Source organism: Pteropus medius, unplaced genomic scaffold (assembly GCF_902729225.1).
Source record: "Pteropus medius unplaced genomic scaffold, Ma_sr-lr_union100, whole genome shotgun sequence".
NCBI lineage: Eukaryota > Metazoa > Chordata > Mammalia > Chiroptera > Pteropodidae > Pteropus > Pteropus medius.
The window spans coordinates 18160580-18180454 of NW_024349802.1; the positions used below are offsets into that span (position 1 = coordinate 18160580).

A 19875-nucleotide genomic window follows, 5' to 3' on the forward strand; every position below is an offset into this window, starting at 1 on the left:
TTAAAAAAGAAAAGAAAGGAAGGGAAAGGAAAAGAAAAGAAGAAAGAAAAGAGAGAAAATAAATCACCTATTTGTAACCCCTAGTAAAGAAACATAACAACCAAATGCCATTTGTAAATCTTGACAAGATTCTGGTTTGAACAAATTATAAAAGGTATTTTTGAGAAGCTGGAAAATGTGGACTGAATATTAGATGCTATTTGAGAATCATTATTGCTTTTCTTAGGTGTGATAATGGAATTTTAGTCTGCTAGGAGAATATTTTTCTTTTTAAGAGCTAAAGGCTAAAAGTAGTAGTTGGAGGTGACATGACATGATGTTTAAAACTTATTTTCAAATGGTCCAGGAAAAAAAATAAAATTAACAATAGCTGAATCTAAGTAATGGGTATATAAATAATCAAGTTTTCTGTATGTTAGTAATTTTCATAATAAATGGTTAGGAAAAAAATTAAAGGCAATTGTGTACAGGTCCAATTTCCTCCTACAGGAATTGTGTTAGCTGTTAAGACACCACGTTGTTCTTTCACTAACACTTGTAGGAACAGGGGGCTCTTTCACAGCACAGGCACATAATGTGTGTTGTAATCCTCAAAATGTCTCAGTAACTATCAAAAGTTTTGCTTTAATAGGAAAAAAATCCCAGCTCCACCACTTACCAGATGTGTGATTTTGAATAAATTACTTAACTCATCTGTACTCCAGTTTCCTCACCTGTAAAATGGGCTTACTAATAGCACCTATGTCATTGGGTTCTGGGAGAATTGAATTAATACGCACATGCCTGACGTAGAGACTAAGTATGCAATAATTGTTAGATGCTTCGGTGATATAATTTGTTCTGCTAACTTGCTCAGTCTGATTCTGGGACCCTGCCTGTGTGCAGAGACTTGGAGCTGCTCAGAGCCAGAGCCGGAAGGGCCTTATCTCCCCCTCTGGACCTTCCTGGGAGTCTCCTCCTGAGTGTCCCCCTTGAGCTAGTCTAGGTTGCAACGCCTGCCCTTACAGAGTTTATATTTTAGCAGGAGACAAACAAGTAAACCAGATTGTTAGAAAGTGATGAGTGAGATGGAAAAAAGGAAAGGTATTACTGGGGCAGCAGGATGGGGGCAGGTTGCAGTACTTTGTAGGGTGTTGGGATGGGCCTCATTGACAAGGTAAGATTTGAACACAAGTTTGAAGGAGGTGAGGCAGTTAACCAAGAGCCCATGTCTGTAGGAAGAGTGTCCTGGGCAAACAGAACAGCCAGAGCAAAGGTCCTCCAGTGAGGATGTGCCTGGGATGGTCGAGGAACAGCAAGGAGGCCAGTGTGGCTGAGATGGAGCCACTGATATGAAGAGTGAGTGGATGTGAAGTCAGCAAGGTGTGGGACCAGATCCTTTAGCCATCAACATGACTTTGGCTTTTACTCAGTGAAATCAGGAACCATGGAAAGGCTCCGAGCAGAGAAGTGCCGCTATCTGACATGTGTTTTAAAAGGGCAGCCCAGGCTGCTGTGTTGAAAATCTACATAATAGGGGCAGATGAGCCTTATTGCCTGGGACTGTGAAGGTTCAAGGAGAGCTTGGGTGGAAAACAGTGTAACAGAAAGTCCTGAACATAATACAGTGTTTCTTGGAGAAAGAGAGTAGATGCCCTGCTCCTTCCTGTTTTATTGAAGGGGCAATTAAGTGAGAAGATTTAATTTGCCTGAGATCAGATGTTCTACAACCAATTCAGGATCTCGGACTCCCTGACTCTACCCAAGGGCGAGGCACCATCTGGCAGGCAGGTAGATAGCATGGCCTTTGGACTTGAGATTTCTACTAGTACAGCTGAGCAGGACTGACTGAGTCCTCCCCTATGACCCATTTATCTAACAGATATTATATAAGCACCAGTTCTAGGCCTGCATAGGATACAGGGGCATTTGGAGACATCCGGTGAAGGCTGAGCCCAGTTTCTGTTGGTACAGGAGTCAGACCTCAGTCAGAGACCAGGTTACCAATTACTGGGGTTGGGCTTAAGGGTCAGGGGTCAACCTGTGGCTCGAATCAGGTCATAGCTGAGGCTGGAGGCAGGGAGACCAGTCAGGAGGCTGTGGTGAAAGGTCAGGCTGGAGAGGCAGGCCTGATGGCGGCTGTGGCTGGGAGCCTGGAAGAAAGGGGAAGAAGAGTGACACTGTCAGGAGGACAGAGGACAGTCTGCACGACTCAGGTTGACTGGATGGGGGGAGGGCCGAGATGCTGCTGAGCTTTCCTACTTGGGTGATGATGTCATTTATAGAAACAGAAAGCCCTTGGCTCATGTGAGGAACAGAAAGAAGTGCAACGCATTTGCACGATGTTGTTGAAGGGATAAGCCGGGGTTGGACCATGCAGGCCTTGTAGCTGTTTGGTGTTATTCCAAGAACAGTGAGAAGCCAATGGAGGGTGTCAGGCAGTGAGGGGCTGGGACCGGTCTATGTTTTAAAACAACATGTAGCATATAGATTTAAGGAGGACAGGAGCGGCAGCCAAGAAACCAGTTAGAAGTTGAAGCAGTTTAGGTAAGAGATGGTGGTGACTCTAGGAAGAGGTAGAGACGGAGAGAAGTGGACGGATGCGATAGCTGTTTACAAGGTAGAAATATCAGGGTTTGGGGCACCAATGTACAATGGATGACGGCGTTCACTGAAGTGGGGAGGACTGGGAGAGCACATTCTGGAACAGGTAGATTCCAGAGCTTGGTTCTGGCTGTATTCTGTGTGACACCCACCTGTAGACATCAAGTAGATGGTTGAAGGTATCAGAATGAACGAATATATTTGTGAATTACCAATTTATAGACAGTACTTGAGACTATAGGACTAGGGCTGAGCTCTGGGACTCACAACGTGTAGAGATCAAACAGAGGAGTGGTCGGTGGATAGAAGGAAAACGGGAGAGGGTGTGATCACAGATCTCAATAAAGGAATGATGGAGGGGAGTGTCAACTGTGTCAAATACTACCGTTTATAGAAGAGGACAAGGCAGATGAGGACTGAGAAATGCCCACTGGACTTGGCCACATGGAGTCACGAGAGACCTTGATAAGAGCAGATCTACAAACTGGACTGGGAGGTGACTAGGAGGGAAAGAAGTAGAGCCAGAATTATAGTAGTAGAGAACTGGGGGCAGCAGATGGAAGACACAGGTCATGGTGTCCGAGTATGTTTGTCCACAGATCGGAATATCTCTGGAAGGATGGAGGGACTGATGATGCTGGGGATGGGGGCGGGAGGGGGCGGTTGTGGGGAGGATTCTGTCCAGCTCTTGCACAGCGAGTGCCATAGTGCTTCCGCAGAGCTGCCCCTCCATAGCAATGTCGCTCTGTCGTCCAACCTCCTCCCTAGGCAGGAGTGGCCCTGTAGTGCCTCTCCTCCAAGGCAGCCAGGCCAGCTCCCTGCCACCTCTTTTCCTGCTCCCCAGCACTCAGACCTCCTTCCTCAACCTATCAGCTCATTTCCCAAATGCTGCCAGCAACAGCCCCCACCCTGTATGAAGAAGTGAAATGTCTCGAATTACGGCAAAGCCTTGGCTCCTGACTTTCATTCCTTTTTGGTAGAACTGTGTCTCATCTCTTTGAGTAAAAACTATTCTGTGTGTTTTCTCATTTTAATGTCACAACAACCCTGTAAGTCTAAGGACGATTAAATGAGATGTACAAATACTAACTGCTAGTTAAGTGGCAAACCTAGGATTTGAACCCAGGACAGAGCTGGGTTCTTAACTGCCATGCCACTCTGCCTCACACAGACCTCTTACTCGCTTGGACCAGTCTTAGTGAAGGCCATGCCTCCTGTAGTCCTTATTCCCAAGGGGAAAGATTAGAAAGGCAGATGGAATTCCTTCACAATCTTGGTTTCATGTAGGCAATTTCTACCTCCATTACTCTCTGGACAAGCTTAATATCAGTTCACCAGGCTTCTGTCCTACTCAAGAATGATCCTTCTTGAGTACTGCCTCACATGCTTGCATGCCTCTAGAGACAGAGAGCTCTCTACCTACATGAGCAGCCTGTTCTAGGACAGCATGGCAATCCAGAGCATGGACTCTAACCCAAGTTGCTTTGGTTAAATCTCAACTCTCTCACCTACGAGCATCCTATGTCTCAGTTTCCTCATCTGTAAAATAGTATTAGTAGTACCTAGTATGATTATGAGGATTAAATGAGATGCTACATTTAAATTGCATTTACCAAGCAACTTAAATGTAGTATCCCTGAGGTAAAGCTGCAACTTGCCTCCCTATAATCTCCATACTTTGGGACTCACTCTGTCCTTTGGAACACTATCCTCTTCTGCACTCACTTGGAGGTTATTTCTATTATTCTGCATTTCTCAATTTTCATTTTTTCCTGATGCCAGATTATTTTTTGCAAGCTCAGTTATTCATCATGCCAGCATGTTCCTAAATTCATGATTTCTACTTGACAGAGTCACTGGTTGTTTGCCAAGCGAGTTCAACATTGTCAGACATGTAACTGGTGCTGGGAGAATGGAAGCTTCAAGGCCTCGCCTCCTGCTCTCACAAGCCTGCTTGTTGACTCCCAGGCTTTTGCATTTCCTGGATCTGGAATCCTTGTCAGTGGGCCCAATGATTACACGTCGTAAGCATCTATAGTCAAGGCAGGATTTTGTCAAGATTAAAAGCTCTGACTCAAGCCAGATGGTGCCAAGTTCAAATTCAAGGCTCTTCTGCCTACTTGCTTGTGATCTTGGCCAAGACAGTCTCCTTGAACCTTAGTTTCCTCATCTGCAAAATTAGACCAATAATCTTGCCTACTTCTCAGGGTGTTGTGAGGATTAAGATAACATATATAAAACATTCAGCACAGTGCCTACCTCAATAAACAGTTGCCATTTATAGTCTAGGGCTATGCTGTCTAATAAGACAACCACTAGCCACATGTGGCAGGTGAAGCCTTAAAACATGGCTAGTCCAAATTGAGATGTGCTGTAAGTATAAAATACACACTGGATTTCAAAGACTTAGTACAAAAAAAGATATCTTAATAATATGTAAAATATCTTAATTTTTATATTGACTTTATGTTGAAAATATTTTGGACATATCAGGTTAAAGAAAATATAATTAATTTTGTTTTTTATACTTTATTAATATGGCTACTAGAAAATTTTAAATTATATATGTGGCTCAGTTTTGTGACATGCATTATATTTCTTTCGGATAGTGCTATGACATTGGGGTTTTGTAGTGTGTCGCCGCCTCCGCCAATGGAGAAGAGAAATGGTACATTTGATTTGAGGGCATTTGAATTTTAATGGTGTTATATCTGTCTCTCATAGATAGTATTTGAGCTGCTAGGGTTCTTTGGAGATTATAGAGACCCAAATCCCTCTCTGTAAAGACGGGGAAACTGAGGCCCATAGGAAATGGGATATGTCTAGAGCCACAGAAATAATAACAGAACCCAGATGCCTCCCCCAACCCAGCAACTTCCTGTCAGAATGATGCTGCCACCTGGTGGCCACCAGCATCTGACTGCTGCAAGCTCCCTTAGCACCTGGGCTCCCTTCAGGAGCAGCACTCTGCTGCCCTCTACTGCCCAACCCTCTGCAGAAACAAGGACAGCGAGGGTCCTCCTCTTCAACCTCCTTGCCAGCCTGATTGCACTGAACCCCAACCTGCCAGGGGTATGACAGAGCAGTGATTAAGGACACAATATGTGGTTACAGACAAATGCAGGTATGAGTCTTAGCTGTCTTTTTCTAGCTATGTGTCCCTGGACATGTCGCTTAACTCCTCTGATGCTGTTTTCACATATGTAAAATGACTTAAAAGCAGCAGAAAGAGATAATGCTTGAAATCTGAGTCAACAAATATTTACAGAACAGCAACACTTTTGCACTATTCCCACTGCCAACATAGAGCAGTGACCTAAACAGACAAGTCCAGTGGTTGGTTCTCAAATTGTAGTCTCCAGATCACCGACACCAGCACTACCTGGGAACTTGTTAGAAATGCAAATCCTCAAACACCCTACAGCTCTCTGCTCCCTAATCCATTTCATCTTGGTCTTTTTTTTTTTTCTCATTTAATGCCCTTGGGGGGTTTCCTTTACTTCTTTGCAGCCCAGGAACACTTATTTGTTTTAATTTACCCAAGATCTAGAAAAGGCCCTTCAAACTATCTGGTTGACTTAACTACAGAAGGTGGCAGCCTATTCATCCATTCTTTCAATGATTCATCAAACATATCTTTATTGAGACCCAACTTTTGCAGACTGGGCTGAGTGCTGGGGTGGCAGACACCAAAAGAGACATAGTCCCTGCCCTTTCGGAGCTCACAAATTAGTGGAGGAAATAGGCTATTAGGACAGAGGGTAACCAGTAGTACCACGCAGGGAATAGGGGTGCTATGTGAATTCAGTGGAGGAGCACCTTGAGCAACAGCCAGGAAGAGAACTTTGAGTGGTGAAAACTGATTCCAACAGATGAGCAGAAGGTGGTGAGGCCAAGTGGGGGAGAGCTGATACTAGAAGAGCCAAGCTGGTAGAGGGGCAAACATGGGCAAACGTGGACGTGGAGAATTGAAAAAGTCAGAGGACTAGGTTTGACTGGGTACTGTGGGAGGATGAAGGGTAGGGCAGGGCCAGGGAAAACTCTGATGATTCATTCAGGAGATTGGATTCTAAAGACAACAGGGTGGGCAGGGATAAAGCAGCAGGGGATCGATTTAATCCAATTAGTTTCAGATCACCCAGCTGCAGAGGGGGTCTAGAGATAGGCAGGGGCCAGGGAAGATATGGAGACTTGTTAGCAGTCTGTTGCCAAGAACTCAGGAAAGAGAAAGGAGTCAGGAGGGAAGCTGGGACCATCTCTGGGGGCCAGGCTGAGGTAAGTTGCAGTTATAGCCAGGGGGCATCGGACTTCCCGTCTGCAATCTCAGGTGGCCAACAGCTCATTGAGTCCCGCCCTGCCAGCCTCAGTGGCCATTAGGCTACTATATTCCAACTTGAGCTGCAGAAATTAGCTCTCCTTGAAAACAAAACTCTGAAACGAACTGCTTTCAAAGACCTGGCTGACTGCATCCCTGGTTACCAAGAAACAACAGGCCAAGTTGCAAAGCCCCATCACAGGAAATAAAAATGCTCCAGCAACTGCCAGCATTTTTTCACCAGGATTCTAGCCAGTTGTCATTCATGCTGCTTGGCATAAGAACTAAGCAAGTTTAAGAATAGCAGCTTCTTCAGTTCCAGGCACTTTGCTAAACACTTTAATCTCATTTCTTGTGATACTTTGAGGCATTTTCGTGAGGGAATTTTCACTAAATGGCAGAGAGGTTAAGTAATTTGCCTTAAGGTACAGTCTGAAGTTGAAGAATTAGGACTTTTATCCAGGCACATCTATCTCGAGGGTCTGTGCACCACAATCTGCCTTAGAAATGCTAACGGCAGCAAAGAACCCTCATTTTTTCCCTTGTTTTGAAATAACTCTAGATTTCCAAAAAGTTGCAGAAAGAGTTTCTGTATACCACTCATCCAATTTCCTCTCATATTAACTCTTACATTACCATGAGACACTTGTCAAAACTAAGAAACCACTAATTAGCCTCCAGACTTCACTTGGATTTTTACATGAACGTCCTTTCTGGTCCAGGATCCATTGCACTGTGTGTCTGTCTCCTTAAGCTCCTGTGGGCCTCTCTGTCCTTGTTTTTCATGACTTGACAATTAAGCACTTATTTTGTAGAATGTCCTCTAATTGGGTTGTTTTCAGAAAGAGTATTGCAGAGGTGTTCTCATTGTCATGGTACATGATTATCAACATGTTTTATCACAAGTGATACCAACCTTAACAATTTGGTTCAAGTCTCCAGAGCAAAGTTAGCATTTCCCTCTTCCACGTTCTATTTGGAAAGTGAGCTGCTAAAACCAGCTCTCAACAAAAGGAGAGGGAATATTAATTTCCATTTACTGGAAGAGGGAATTATCTATTTGTTATTTGGAGTTTTTAGATTTACATCTTCATTTCCTAATATCACTTTTATCAATATGGATTCATTTTATACTTTGGGTTGTAATCACATTTTTAGGATGAAGAAACGAGATTCAAAAAGGTGCGTTTGTCTGACACTATAGGGTAAGTTTGTAGGAGCCATGGCCAGAACTAGTGTCTCCAGAGCTCTTCCAAACGGGAGGAGTTGTGATCTGTGTATCATCAATAGGATGTCATTCAGCAATAAAAAGGAATGAAATACTGACACATGCTATGATGAACCTTGAAAATATCATGCTGCTGTCCTACCTCTAGTAACCTGCTGGTATATCATTCACCATCATAGGGCCCTGAGTATTGCAGAATACTCAGTACCATCTGGTGCCACCAGGTCCTCAGAGCTGGATACAAGCTTCTGGAAAGCAAAGCTTTTCTTTTTCATCACTGATGAAAATAGGGCTCAGTGTGTATTTGTGGGGTGACTGAATCTTTATGTACTTTATGTACTGATATGGAACTATTTCCAAGATCTGCCAAGTGAGAAAAAGATGCAATAGAGTGTGCTACCAATTTTGCACAGAAGGTATGGGGGGCGAGTCTACACCCACATGTGTGTATATATGGCTCACGTCTGGAAGCCTCCTCTCCTGCTCAGGCTACACTTGGCTCAGAAGTTTCCACTCCGCTCTGGTTCTATAAAGATTGATCCATTCTTGGAAACAAGATCTCCATTTTCAAAACAAGGTCTCCAAGGCCTTGGTGTGCTTTAGATCAGGGGTCCCCAATTTGTAGCCACTCCCCAGCGCTAGCATCACCACCTCAGCTCCACCTCAGATCATCAGGCATTAGATTCTCATTGAAGTACCGGTCCCTGGTGCCAAAAAGGTTGGAGACCACCGCTTTAGATGACTGAGGTTAACTTAATACCACAAAAGACCCAACCACTGCACCAGTACCTCACCTCTCCTTAGGCGCTTTCTCCCAGGAAGCCAGTTTGCAGAACGTGAGCTCACCCACTGCCCATGTCAGGGGCAGAATCAAACCCTATTGTGTTACAGTATGACAGGTTATATACATCCTCTGAAGCAATGTATCTATTACATGCCTACTGGTTTAGCACTGCACTTGTGACCTCAAATCAGTCCCAAACGCTGGTTAAGTGCAGACAGGAGAAAGGAATCAAATTTCCTGGAGAGGTAGCCCCTACACAAAGGAGAGGAGACACGTCGAAAGAGCTCACGCAAAGGCAATTTATTAACAGAAAACAATTTGAGGAGTCCTGTTCACAGACGGCGACCACGGCGACCCCCTTTCCTGCGGGTGCTGTCAGAGGGGATGGGGGTGACATCCTCTGTGGGGAGGAAGAGAGAAAACATCATTGCCTGGAACTGAATGGTAAGGAGTCCAGGCCTCCTCAGGCCAGTGGTGTAGGGATCACGCCAGCGGATCCCTCTGCTCCCCCAACAAGTCCTCAGGATGTAACAGATGGTTGCACAGCTACCTGATCTGCTGCTTCCTCAAAATTTCTGATGTGGTTTGAACTCACTTTCCAGAAGGGGAAACAGGCTCAGAGATTATGCAACTTGCATAGACAACAAATCCAGGTTTCTGACACCTCACTTAGATCCTCTAGCAGAAAAAAATCCACATTAACAGTGTTAACTGAAGACTATCTCCTTTGCAAAAAGTCAAAAGTCTGAAAATATTCTGGAAAAAAAAAATCTTAAAAAGGAGAGGGCTAGACCATCAGACTGAGGTATCAGTACCCACAGTCACCAAGGACACAGAAACAATAAAGGGCTAACACTTATGGCTACACAAATGTAGGGGACTTGCCGTGATTCTCCCCATAGGAGCTGCTGCTCTCCTCCGTTTATTTGTCACAATGACTAGCATGCCCTATTGATATTGCTCATTTGGTTCCAAACCACTGCAATAAAGCAAGTCACACAAGTTTTGTTTTCCCAGTGCTTATATGTCTTGTTTACACTGTAGTGTATTAAGCATGCCAACAGCATTTTCTTTAAAAAACAACAAAAAAACACCTCAATTAAAAAAAACCACACACACATGGCACAACAAAGCAAAGCACAATAAAACAAGGTTTGCATGTAGTAGGCAAAGATTATGCAGGAGGCAGCCCACACAAAATGCCAGCAGTAAGCTCCTTGAGAACACTGTAAAGGAAGGACAATTCATCTCTTAGTTTCATGGGCTACTGTCAGGTAGTTCAGAAATGAAGTGGCGCTGTACCAATGCAGAAGGGAAGGACATTCACGTCAAGGGGAAAGGACTGTTCAGAGACTTTCAGAGAGATTTAATGTCACATGGTACCTCTTGCAACCTCCATTAACAAACTCAAAAGCCAATTGTCACCAGCCCCAGCCATATATTCACTGGGCACACCACAGGCTTTCTGGAGTCAACGCTTCAGAGCAAATCCAAGCATTAACTGAAGGGGCACTTACCAATCCGTCCAATCTTCATCCCTGAGCGGGCGAGGGCTCTAAGAGCTGACTGGGCCCCTGGTCCGGGGGTCTTGGTCCTAGGAAATGAAGGTCTAGTCATTATGGGTTCTAAAGGCTCACAACTCGCTAGCTCAGGGATCTGCAAACTTTCTGTAAAGGGCCAAACAGTAAATTATTTGACTCAGTGGGCTACTCATGGTCCACTTATAGTTTTCTCATATACTTCTTAAAAAACAAGTGGCAGGTCAGATTTTGCCCCTGAATCATAGTTTGTAACTTGCTCTGCCTTCAAGCTGTTTAAGGGACACTGCCCCTTCTAGCCACATGCTGTGATTCTAAGTCTTCTTTGGTCATTTGTCCATTTACAAATGCTCAACCCACCCAAGACCAAGATACTACCATCTCTCCACTGGACCAGTTTAACTTCCTATCTGGCCTATTAACTACACAGTAGTCATCTTAAAGAAACCCCAATCCCATCAGGTTATTACTATTAAATCATGCCCTGCACCTCCAGATCCAACCCTTACCAGGTCCTTTGTGACCCAGTAGGACCTCGCTCCTGCCTGTGATCACACCTCATGCCACTCTTACCCTCGGATGTGCCACATTCGTTCTCTACTTAGGACCTTCTCCTTGCAGTTGTCTCTGGCTGGAATACTCTCCCCTTGTCCTTCCTTCACTGCACTGACTCCTGACACATTTAGGTCTCAGTTTAAATTACACTATCACCAATCCATCTGACACTGTATTTTTGCTTCCCAGCAGTTCCCACAAACCGAAACAACACTCTCCCCTGCTCTATGTTGTTTAAAAGTCTGACTCTCCAACAGCCTGGGTGCCGCACAGGAGGGTAGAGGTTATCTTTACTTTTTCCTTTTTTTCCATCACCCTCTAACAGCACCTAGAACACAAAACCTGGTATGCGGTAAGTGTTTAATAAACACAGTAAGTTGCTAGAGGGGCAGCACACAGGAACCAATTAGTTATTTAAGTACCTGAGAAGACTTAGGCAAAGTCACAAAAGAAAAACCAAGCCTCAAATCCAGGGGCTCTGGCACCCAATGATCTTACCACCCAGCCCCAGCCTTACCTACCTATTTCCTCCTGTGGCCCGGAGTTTGATGTGGAGGGCAGTGATGCCCAGCTCCTTGCACCTCTGGGCCACATCCTGGGCAGCTAACATGGCAGCATATGGAGAGGATTCATCTCGGTCAGCCTTTACCTTCATCCCACCAGTCACACGGCAGATGGTTTCCCTGGGGACAAAAGCACAAGATGATTTCTTTCTCATCCAACAAGGACTCAGAGCGCCTATCATGTCCTAATGAGCAGAGAACCACAACTTAGGTATGACAAAGGATGAAGGTCAAATTGAACATCTATCCTGGTCTTTGACAAGACTGCCATGGGCTCTGCCTTCGTGGGGTTCATATACCCAAGATGGCAAAACTGTATCAATATTTTATATTTACTTTTTCATTTAATCTTCCCAATTACTCTATAGATACTATTATCTTTATTTTATATATGCAGAAACAAAAACTCAGAATTTGAGTGACTTCACACAATTCACAAAAACCTGCTAATGGCAGCTAGAATTTGCACCCAGGGCTAACTTCCAGTCCAACACTGCCTCTACAAGTACCAAGAGATTAAGGATTCAATGACAACCACACTGTTACGGCCATAAGGGCACAGAATGTCTTTCTTATAATTCCAGTGCCTGGGAAATTACAGTATTTGTGGACTAAACACCCAAGCCCATTTCTTCATCGGAACTTTCTAATTCTTTCAAGAAAACCTGTTAAACTGCCATCCAGTTGCAGGATCATTTCTTCCCCCCAGCCCCTTGCATAGTGGGGTCCTGTACTTCTCCACCCAGATACTCACTTGCCAGAAAGATCGGTGACATGGACAAAAGTGTCATTGAAGGATGCGAAGATGTGGCAGACACCAAATACATTTTCTCCTTCAGCCACCTGAGGTCCAAGGCTGATGACTTGTTCTTCCTTCTTTTCCTTCCCCTTGCGAGGTGCCATTTCTGAAAGGATATCGAAGAATCCCAAAGTTAACAGACAAGAGGTTTCCAGAACCTCTATTCCCTGGCGAGTAAAGAAAACCTCAACTTTCCTTTTCTGGGAGCTTGTTCCCAAGGATTAGCAGACATTGGTCCCATCCAAAATGTCCATGGAGACATCTGGTCCATGCCGGATGATCCTTGACATTTAGTTGTTAATAAAACCCACTCTTGGAAAATATCCCTGGGTTCAAAGAGCCCATAACATTTATTTACCCTTTCGTTTTACAATATCAATACATGACACAACACGTTCGTGTTTTATAGATCCAGTAACTCTACTGTGGCTGTACTGCCAATGTAACAATCCTTCTTACCGAGGTAGCCTAAGTGGTAATGAATGGCCCACGATCAAGGACCTTTTGGCATGGACCAAATACCTCTGTGGACGTTTTGGACAGGACCAGATATCCTGCAAGGGATCTGGAGAAGTACGCAAAACATGCATGGGCCTTCAACAGCTGCCAACACTCCGCGACCAGGATTCCCAGGTGTGCCTTATTGGGAAATACCAGTCGCAGGCCCTTCCCACAGGCCCAGGGCAAGTGCTCAGTCATCACTGATGTGCACTCCCTAACCCCAATGGCTTCGAAGCCTGCCCAGGGCGCCCAGAATGTGCAACGTGCCGACTTAGCAATCAGCCAGATTTAAGGAACATGTAACGCAGGTCCATTTTCCCTGCATTCCTTCTATGAATCCTCACTACAACTCCATGAGATCGGCACAATTACTCCTACTTTCCAGACGAGAAAACAAATGAGAGACTAGACGCGCCCGGCCTACTACCACCGAGGAAAAAGCTGGCGGAGTTGGCAGAATAGAGGTGGGAGCCCACATCAGACTAGGGTACCTGCTCCTTCCCAAGCACGCCGTAAGGCCGCTTAAACGCAGCAGTGGTCGTATCGCCGGGCCAAGGCCTTCAAAGCCAGACCCTCACTCGCTCCCACTTCACAGGCTCCTCCCCGAAGCCAGACGGCCGCCTCTGGAGACAGGGCGAAAACCTGCGTCTGGGGTCGACCGGCCGCGCTCTTCTCACCCAGCACTTGGTTCCGCTTCTGCAGAAAGACCCCAGTCCCGCTCCCCCAGCCCCGCTGGACCCCTGTGCCGCAGGATGCCACCAGATTGTCCTCGCCCAGATCTCCTACCTGCGTGCCTTCTCCAGACTCCGCCACCGGAAAGAGAGAGTGGGAGAGGGCGGGGCGACGGGTCACGTTCGTGCCCTGGAAGTGTACGTCTCAGGTCACGGGGCGAGGCCTCCCGGAAGACGCCGTCTTTAGCGTTTCCAAGGAGATTAAGATTCCTCCTCAAAAAGATAGTTTACTATCTTTTTGGATGTGCCAAAGGTGGCTAGAGGCTGGGTGTCGCGGCGAGCCGGTTGGTCTCTGAGACTACAGCAAGCAGATACGTCTCCTGGGTGAGGTAGGCCTGGGTTCTAAGATGGCGGCCTCCGCGTCTAGAAGGACTTCCGCCATTCTGACCCCAGGCCTGGTCAGCCTGGAGACGGCAGCGCACCTCGTGGCGCGGAGGGGAAGAACAACAACAACAAACGTCATTAGCGTTTGGCCTACCATGCACTGGGCAAAATGAGAATCAATTATTCAATACTTGTTATTATATACCAACCCGGGCTAAATGATTTATATGCGTTGCTTCATTTAATCCTCACAGCATGATCAAAAATGTACTGTTTTGATTTCCCATTTACAGATAAGGAATTTTAACTGAGATCACACATTTGTGGCCCAATTTGGAATTCTGACTTCAAAGCCTATATGTGCAATAGCTACTTCCATATGTCCCTCTAATAACAACATTGAAGGACTTTGAAAGATTGGGAGAATGTATAGATGGAGATATGGGGAAAGGAAGAAGTAGGTTATATATATATATATTTGTGTGTGTATATATGTATAGTTATACATATATGCACCTATACATATATATAAAGCTCATGCAATGGACTGTATATATTGAAGATATATGTATTTTTTTAACAAAATGAGCAATTATGCAGAATAGCATATAGTCCTTGGTGCACTGGAATTGGTGCCCCTGAACAACTTCAGCTTAATTTAGGGAAGAAATTTTAAAAAGTCTAGTGCCCTTTCCCCTTTACAAAAGTAATTAATTACAGAAAACCCATACAATAGAAACATGTAGAATGGAGAACAAAAAAGAAAAAAGAAATGAATCATACCCACCACTATTAACACCCTAGTGTATGTCCTTCTCAAACATCATCCACACATATACATACAAAAGAGGAACTTCTTTAAGAAAAAATAATCTTAATATTTTTATTCGATGGTTAAAAAAAATCCATGCTCATTATAAACAATTCACAATATACAGAGATGTAGAAAAAAGTAAAAATCATCTCTAAATTCTTTCTTCTAGAGATACCACCATAATCAAATTGGAACATGTTCCAGAAATAACTTTCTGTATTTGTATGTATACCTATATCTTTAGTATATAATCTACAATCATATAAATGAAATTATATTCTATATACCACTTGGTTACTTCATTTGTCAAAATCTGTGACATTTTTTACAAATATTTAAATTTTATTTATTATTTTTAATATTAAATGTATTCACAAATATTAAAAAGTTAGCTACCAAAAAATATACAAACAAAACCCAAAACACCCTCCTCTTCTCACCTCTGTCTCCGGCAACCCAACCCTCTCCCTTGCAAATAACCAGAATACCTATATTGCACCATTTTTCGCTACTACATGATATTCTTTTGTGTAGCTGTATTATTATTTATTTAACCAGTTCTCTATTGATTATTTCCAGAATTTGCAAATACAAACAAAACTGTTAAGAACACACTTATGCTTAGGATATCCTTAGGATAAATTGTCAGAAGTCAAAAGGAGCAGGTATTTTACATTTTGATATATGTTGCTAAGCTGCCTTCCAGAAAGTTCATATCAATTTATCAATTTTTTACTTCTGCTAAACTGAGAAACTAAATATATCTCCTTGTATTGAATTTCTTCCATGATTAGTAAGGTCAGACATCTTTTTATGGGTTGTTTTGAGCATTTGCATCTTTTCTGTGAATTGTCTGTCTATAGTCTTTGAAAAAGAGGGCTTTTTGTTCCTGAGTAGTGAGTTTCCCAATAGGGGAGATATTTTAGCAGAGACTGGAGTCTTGTGGAGTGAGTTCTTGCTTTGGATAAGAGTTGTATTAAACAAACAGATCTTTAAACCTCAGTGAAGGAAGGCTTGGTGAAGAAGGTGTGGCTTAATCTTATGGCTGAAGTCAGTCCACACCACCACCTCAGGACGAATTTTTCCACAGGAAAGTCTTATCTTCATCCCAGAAACCATCAAAGTTTGTTTTCAAACTCCACTTTGATTATTTAATCAACACGTTTATTATTTCCACAAACAGTTTTTAGTTGTGGATGCTTGGGCAAAAATTGTCACCTCTCTGGGCTTTAGCTTTTTCATGGGTAATAATAACAGTATTTTTTTAATGTATATGAAACATATATCTTTATTGGGCACTTACTCAGTTTTAAGCTCTGAGATACAATAAACTGACTTGAAAACAGAGTAAGAATTAGCTAAATAAAGGGAGAACAATGGTCTGAGCAGGGAGAACAGATTCTGCAAAAGTCCTGAGGTGGGAAGGCACTTGGAGAGTTCAAGGAATTCAAAACAGCCATTATGGCTGAGGTGTTGTGTGTGAGGAAAGAGAGATGGACGAGCAGGCTGGAGGAATGGCAGGAGCCACCTTCTGCAGGATCTCAGCTCCCTGCTGCCTTGTCCACCCCGCGCACTGAACACACTCTGAGCACAGGAAATGTGTTTACCGTCACCTCTTGTAGTTTATTCATTCATTCGATAAATTCTTATCGATTACCTAGTATGTGTCTGGCACTGTTCTAGGTACTTGGGATACATTGGTGACCAAAACAGACAACGATCCTACCCTCTAGAGCTAACATTTGGCACAAAGGACAGACATAGTTATTCAGTAATTTTTCTATTGTGTTAGAAGGTGATCAGCATTATGGGAAGAAGAAAAAGTCAAGCAAGGGAAAGGGTATTGGGGGGTCTGAGGAAAAGGATGGAGCAGGTGGCAGCTTTAAGTAGAGAGGGCAGAGTCGCCACATTGAGGAGAGATTTGAACCGAGGTATAAGAGACGAAAGGCAGCAAGCCTCACCAATATCTAAGAGATTATTACAGGCAGAGGAACAACATGTGCAAAGGCCCAGAGGTGGAAGCAGCACTGGCATATGCTATGACTAGCGAGGAAGCCAGTGTGGCTGGAGTGGAGTATGAGTGAGGGGAGATGTAGCGATGAGAGATAATGGGTGGTGGGGGCAGATCATAGTGGCATTTAGGTCATTGTAAGAACTTTGGCTTTTACTCTGAGTGGAGCCATTGGAGGGTTTTGAACAGAAGAGTGACAGAATCTGACTTATGTTTTAATAGGATCACTATAAATGCTCTGTGGAGAAGAGACTCTCAGGGGGGAGGCTAGCTAAGTTAGAAGAAAGGATCGTGGTTAAAAGGTGAAAGAAGATATTGATAGCCGAGACCCAGGTGGCATCGGTGGAGGCAGAAAGAAGTGGTCAAAATTTGATTGTATTTTGGAAGTAGATCCAACAGGATTTCCTGATAGATTAGACAAAGGGCATGAGAGAATGAGCTTATCAAAGACAATTCTAGTATTTCTGGCTGGAGGAACTGGAAGGATGGAGTTGCCATCAGCTGGGCTGAGAACGTTGAGTGTAAAGTGGGTTTGGGCGGGAGTCGGGCGAAGATAAGATGTTTAGTCTAAGGCCTGAGTTTGAGATGTTTATTACATATCCAAGTAGAGAGGTTGAGGTTTGGAGGATGGATAAGTCTGGAAACTGAGGAGAGGATCTGGGCTAGTGGTGTAAATATGGAGACTTTGGCTGGAATCAAAGAATGGTGGTATTTAAAATGATGAGACTGTTTGTGAGCACCAGGAGACTGAATGTAGATAGAGAAAAGATCCAAGGACTCTGTGTGGAAGCATGGAGATAAAAGAAGGAGAGGGCCAAGGAAAAAGAAGCAGGGAACAACAAGAAGGGAGGAAAACCAAGGGAGGGCCTCATCCCGATGAAGCCAGATGAAGAAAGGGAGTCAAGGGGAAGGGAGTGGGCCGCTGTGTCAATGCGCTGAGAGGTCGGGTGAGATGAGGGCCGAGAATGACAAGTGATGTAGCAACACGGAGGGCACTGGGGACTCTGACAAGAGCAGTTTCTGTGGGGGGAGGCGGAGTGCAAACAGTTGAATGGAGAGAAAGGGAGAGAGAGAGAGAGGGAGGGAGAACGAACAAGAGGTAAAATGTGCAAAGGGGCAGAAGAAGAATGGGAAAGTGGGATTGAGAGGCTCTTCTGCCTTTTCTTTTTTTAAGATCGTGTCAATAACACATTTGTATACTGATGGGAGTGGTCTAGTTGAGAGTGAAAAACTAAGGATGGAGCCGTGTCCTTGAGTGGGCGAGAGGTGATGGGCTCTAGTGCACAGGGGGAGGAATCGGCTTTAGATAGGAACGTGGATAGTGCATCTGTGCAGATGGAGAAGAAAGATGGTGGAGGGTGAGCACATGTGGGAGGGGGAGCTTGTGAGCATCTCAAAAGGGAAGTAGGAATCGAGCAGCTGTGAGGCCGGGGGTGGAGGGGATATTGAAAACTGGAGGTGAGAGAAGGTTTGAAATGGTCACCGAGGTCTAGGGGGTTAGAGGATGACTCTGGGGTAGCATCAAGGGTCTACTGGAGGCTGGTGGCTGGCGTTTTCTCCAGCCTCGTTCAGCTGCATGGATGCAGGCATGGAGTAGGCGGAGTGTTGGATTTAACCAGAGTTGTGGTTTTGCCAAGAAAAGAGAACTTGAGAGGGCCAGGGGGAATCAAGGACGAGTGCACAGGAATGATTACCATGACCGAGGGTGAAACTGAAGCTGGATGGGGTAGTGAGAACATCAAGGGGCTAAGGGACAGCACACGGGTGGTGGGAGCAAAGGGGTTCGTGGTCCCGGTGGGGCAAAGGACGACTGAAGTCAGGTATCAGCTAACACTTTGAGATGGTTTAGGGAGGAGTTGGAGGCATTGGTAATGACCATGGAAGAGAATGGCCAAGACAGGCTGGGGGACAAAATCATTAGAGAAGCAGGTCAAGGGACCGGAGGCCAGGGTGATTATGTGAATATTTAGATGATCACAAACTAAAATGGGGCAAACCGATTGAGAGTGACATTGAGTCCAGGGTAAAGCCCTCAAGGATGAGAAGGTGTGACCCGCAGGTTGGTAGATGTCTGTGCTGATGTCGAGTGATGGGTGCTACAGTGTAGTGACAAGATTCAAAACTAGTGTCCTTTAGGGAGGAGAGAAGAAGAATAGCCTAAAAGTGGCGGCGGAAGCAGGAGGAGAACATGCTCATGCCCTGTGGCTCCCCGTCCTTCACCTCACCTTTCCTCACTTCAACAGGCCTCGGAGGAAAAAGGAGCCACTGGGAGGCATGAGGGAGGATGAAGCATCCTGAGGGGAAAGCCAGGTTTCCTAGGACAAGAAGGAAATATTCAGAAGAATATTCAGAGGAGATTCCACGGCAGATGTTTGGGAATTCCTGAGGGTGGCAGAAGGCTTTCAGGCCCTACGGGGGAATCCGAGGGAGGGAGGGACTGAGGAAGGGCTGCCAGGGCCCAGTAGGAACCATAGGGGGAGAGACAAGGGTGGCCTTGGGTGCGGGTGGGCAGATAAAGGCAGCATGAGATTAGTGACTGAACGCTGTAGTTGCTCAATGAATAATAGTAGCAGTGATAGACCTTACACTTACAGCACTCACACCCTGCACTAAGCGAGTTGCATGTATCATCTCATGGAATGCTCTCAATAACTGTATGAGGTAGAAATTTTTATTCCCCTCATTTTACAACTGAGGAAACAAGTGAGCGATCAACAGCTGGGTGGTGGTGCTGGGATCCGAGCCCAGGCAATAGAATTCCAGAGCCCCAATATTTTTAATATTGGATCCGGGCATTGTTCAAATATCCGTTGAGTGCATGAATGAAGAGTGGGGGTTTGTCTTTGAGAAAGACACACACAAGCCCTTTCCTGGACCCTCAAGCCCAGCCTGGGAGGCCCCATACTTCCCATTCTTAGCAACAGTTCGTTCTTTAATTCGCCCAAGGGATTCATCCTCTCCTCCCCTTGGAGGGAAGTCTTGCAAATGGGTACAAGGGGAAAGTGGGGAGAAGCAGCTGTGCTCCAGAGAAGATGAGTTAGTTCACCTCAGACACACGGCCAGGAGTCAGGGGCCAACCGCAGCCCAGTGGGTGCTGGGGCTGGGAAATGGGGCACAGCCTGAAGCAAT

The 19875-nt window shown here is 44.9% G+C and overlaps 1 protein-coding gene across 3 annotated transcripts; it reads right to left on the bottom strand.

Annotated features, from left to right (window-relative positions):
• Positions 1-9188: 9188 nt before the first annotated feature.
• Positions 9189-13850, bottom strand: RPS14 (ribosomal protein S14). 3 transcript variants are annotated; one of them, XM_039836554.1, is made up of 5 exons: positions 13653-13850; positions 12321-12471; positions 11525-11686; positions 10428-10504; positions 9189-9310 (listed from the first exon to the last, which is right to left on the bottom strand). In XM_039836554.1, the coding sequence occupies exons 2-5, from the start codon at positions 12467-12469 to the stop codon at positions 9243-9245; spliced, it is 456 nt and encodes a 151-aa protein (XP_039692488.1). In that variant the 5' UTR covers positions 12470-12471; positions 13653-13850; the 3' UTR covers positions 9189-9242. The 3 variants fall into 3 exon arrangements, with proteins under 3 accessions (XP_039692488.1, XP_039692490.1, XP_039692489.1); XM_039836556.1 differs by lacking the exon at positions 13653-13850 and adding an exon at positions 13544-13564; XM_039836555.1 differs by lacking the exon at positions 13653-13850 and adding an exon at positions 13358-13475.
• Positions 13851-19875: the final 6025 nt, after the last annotated feature.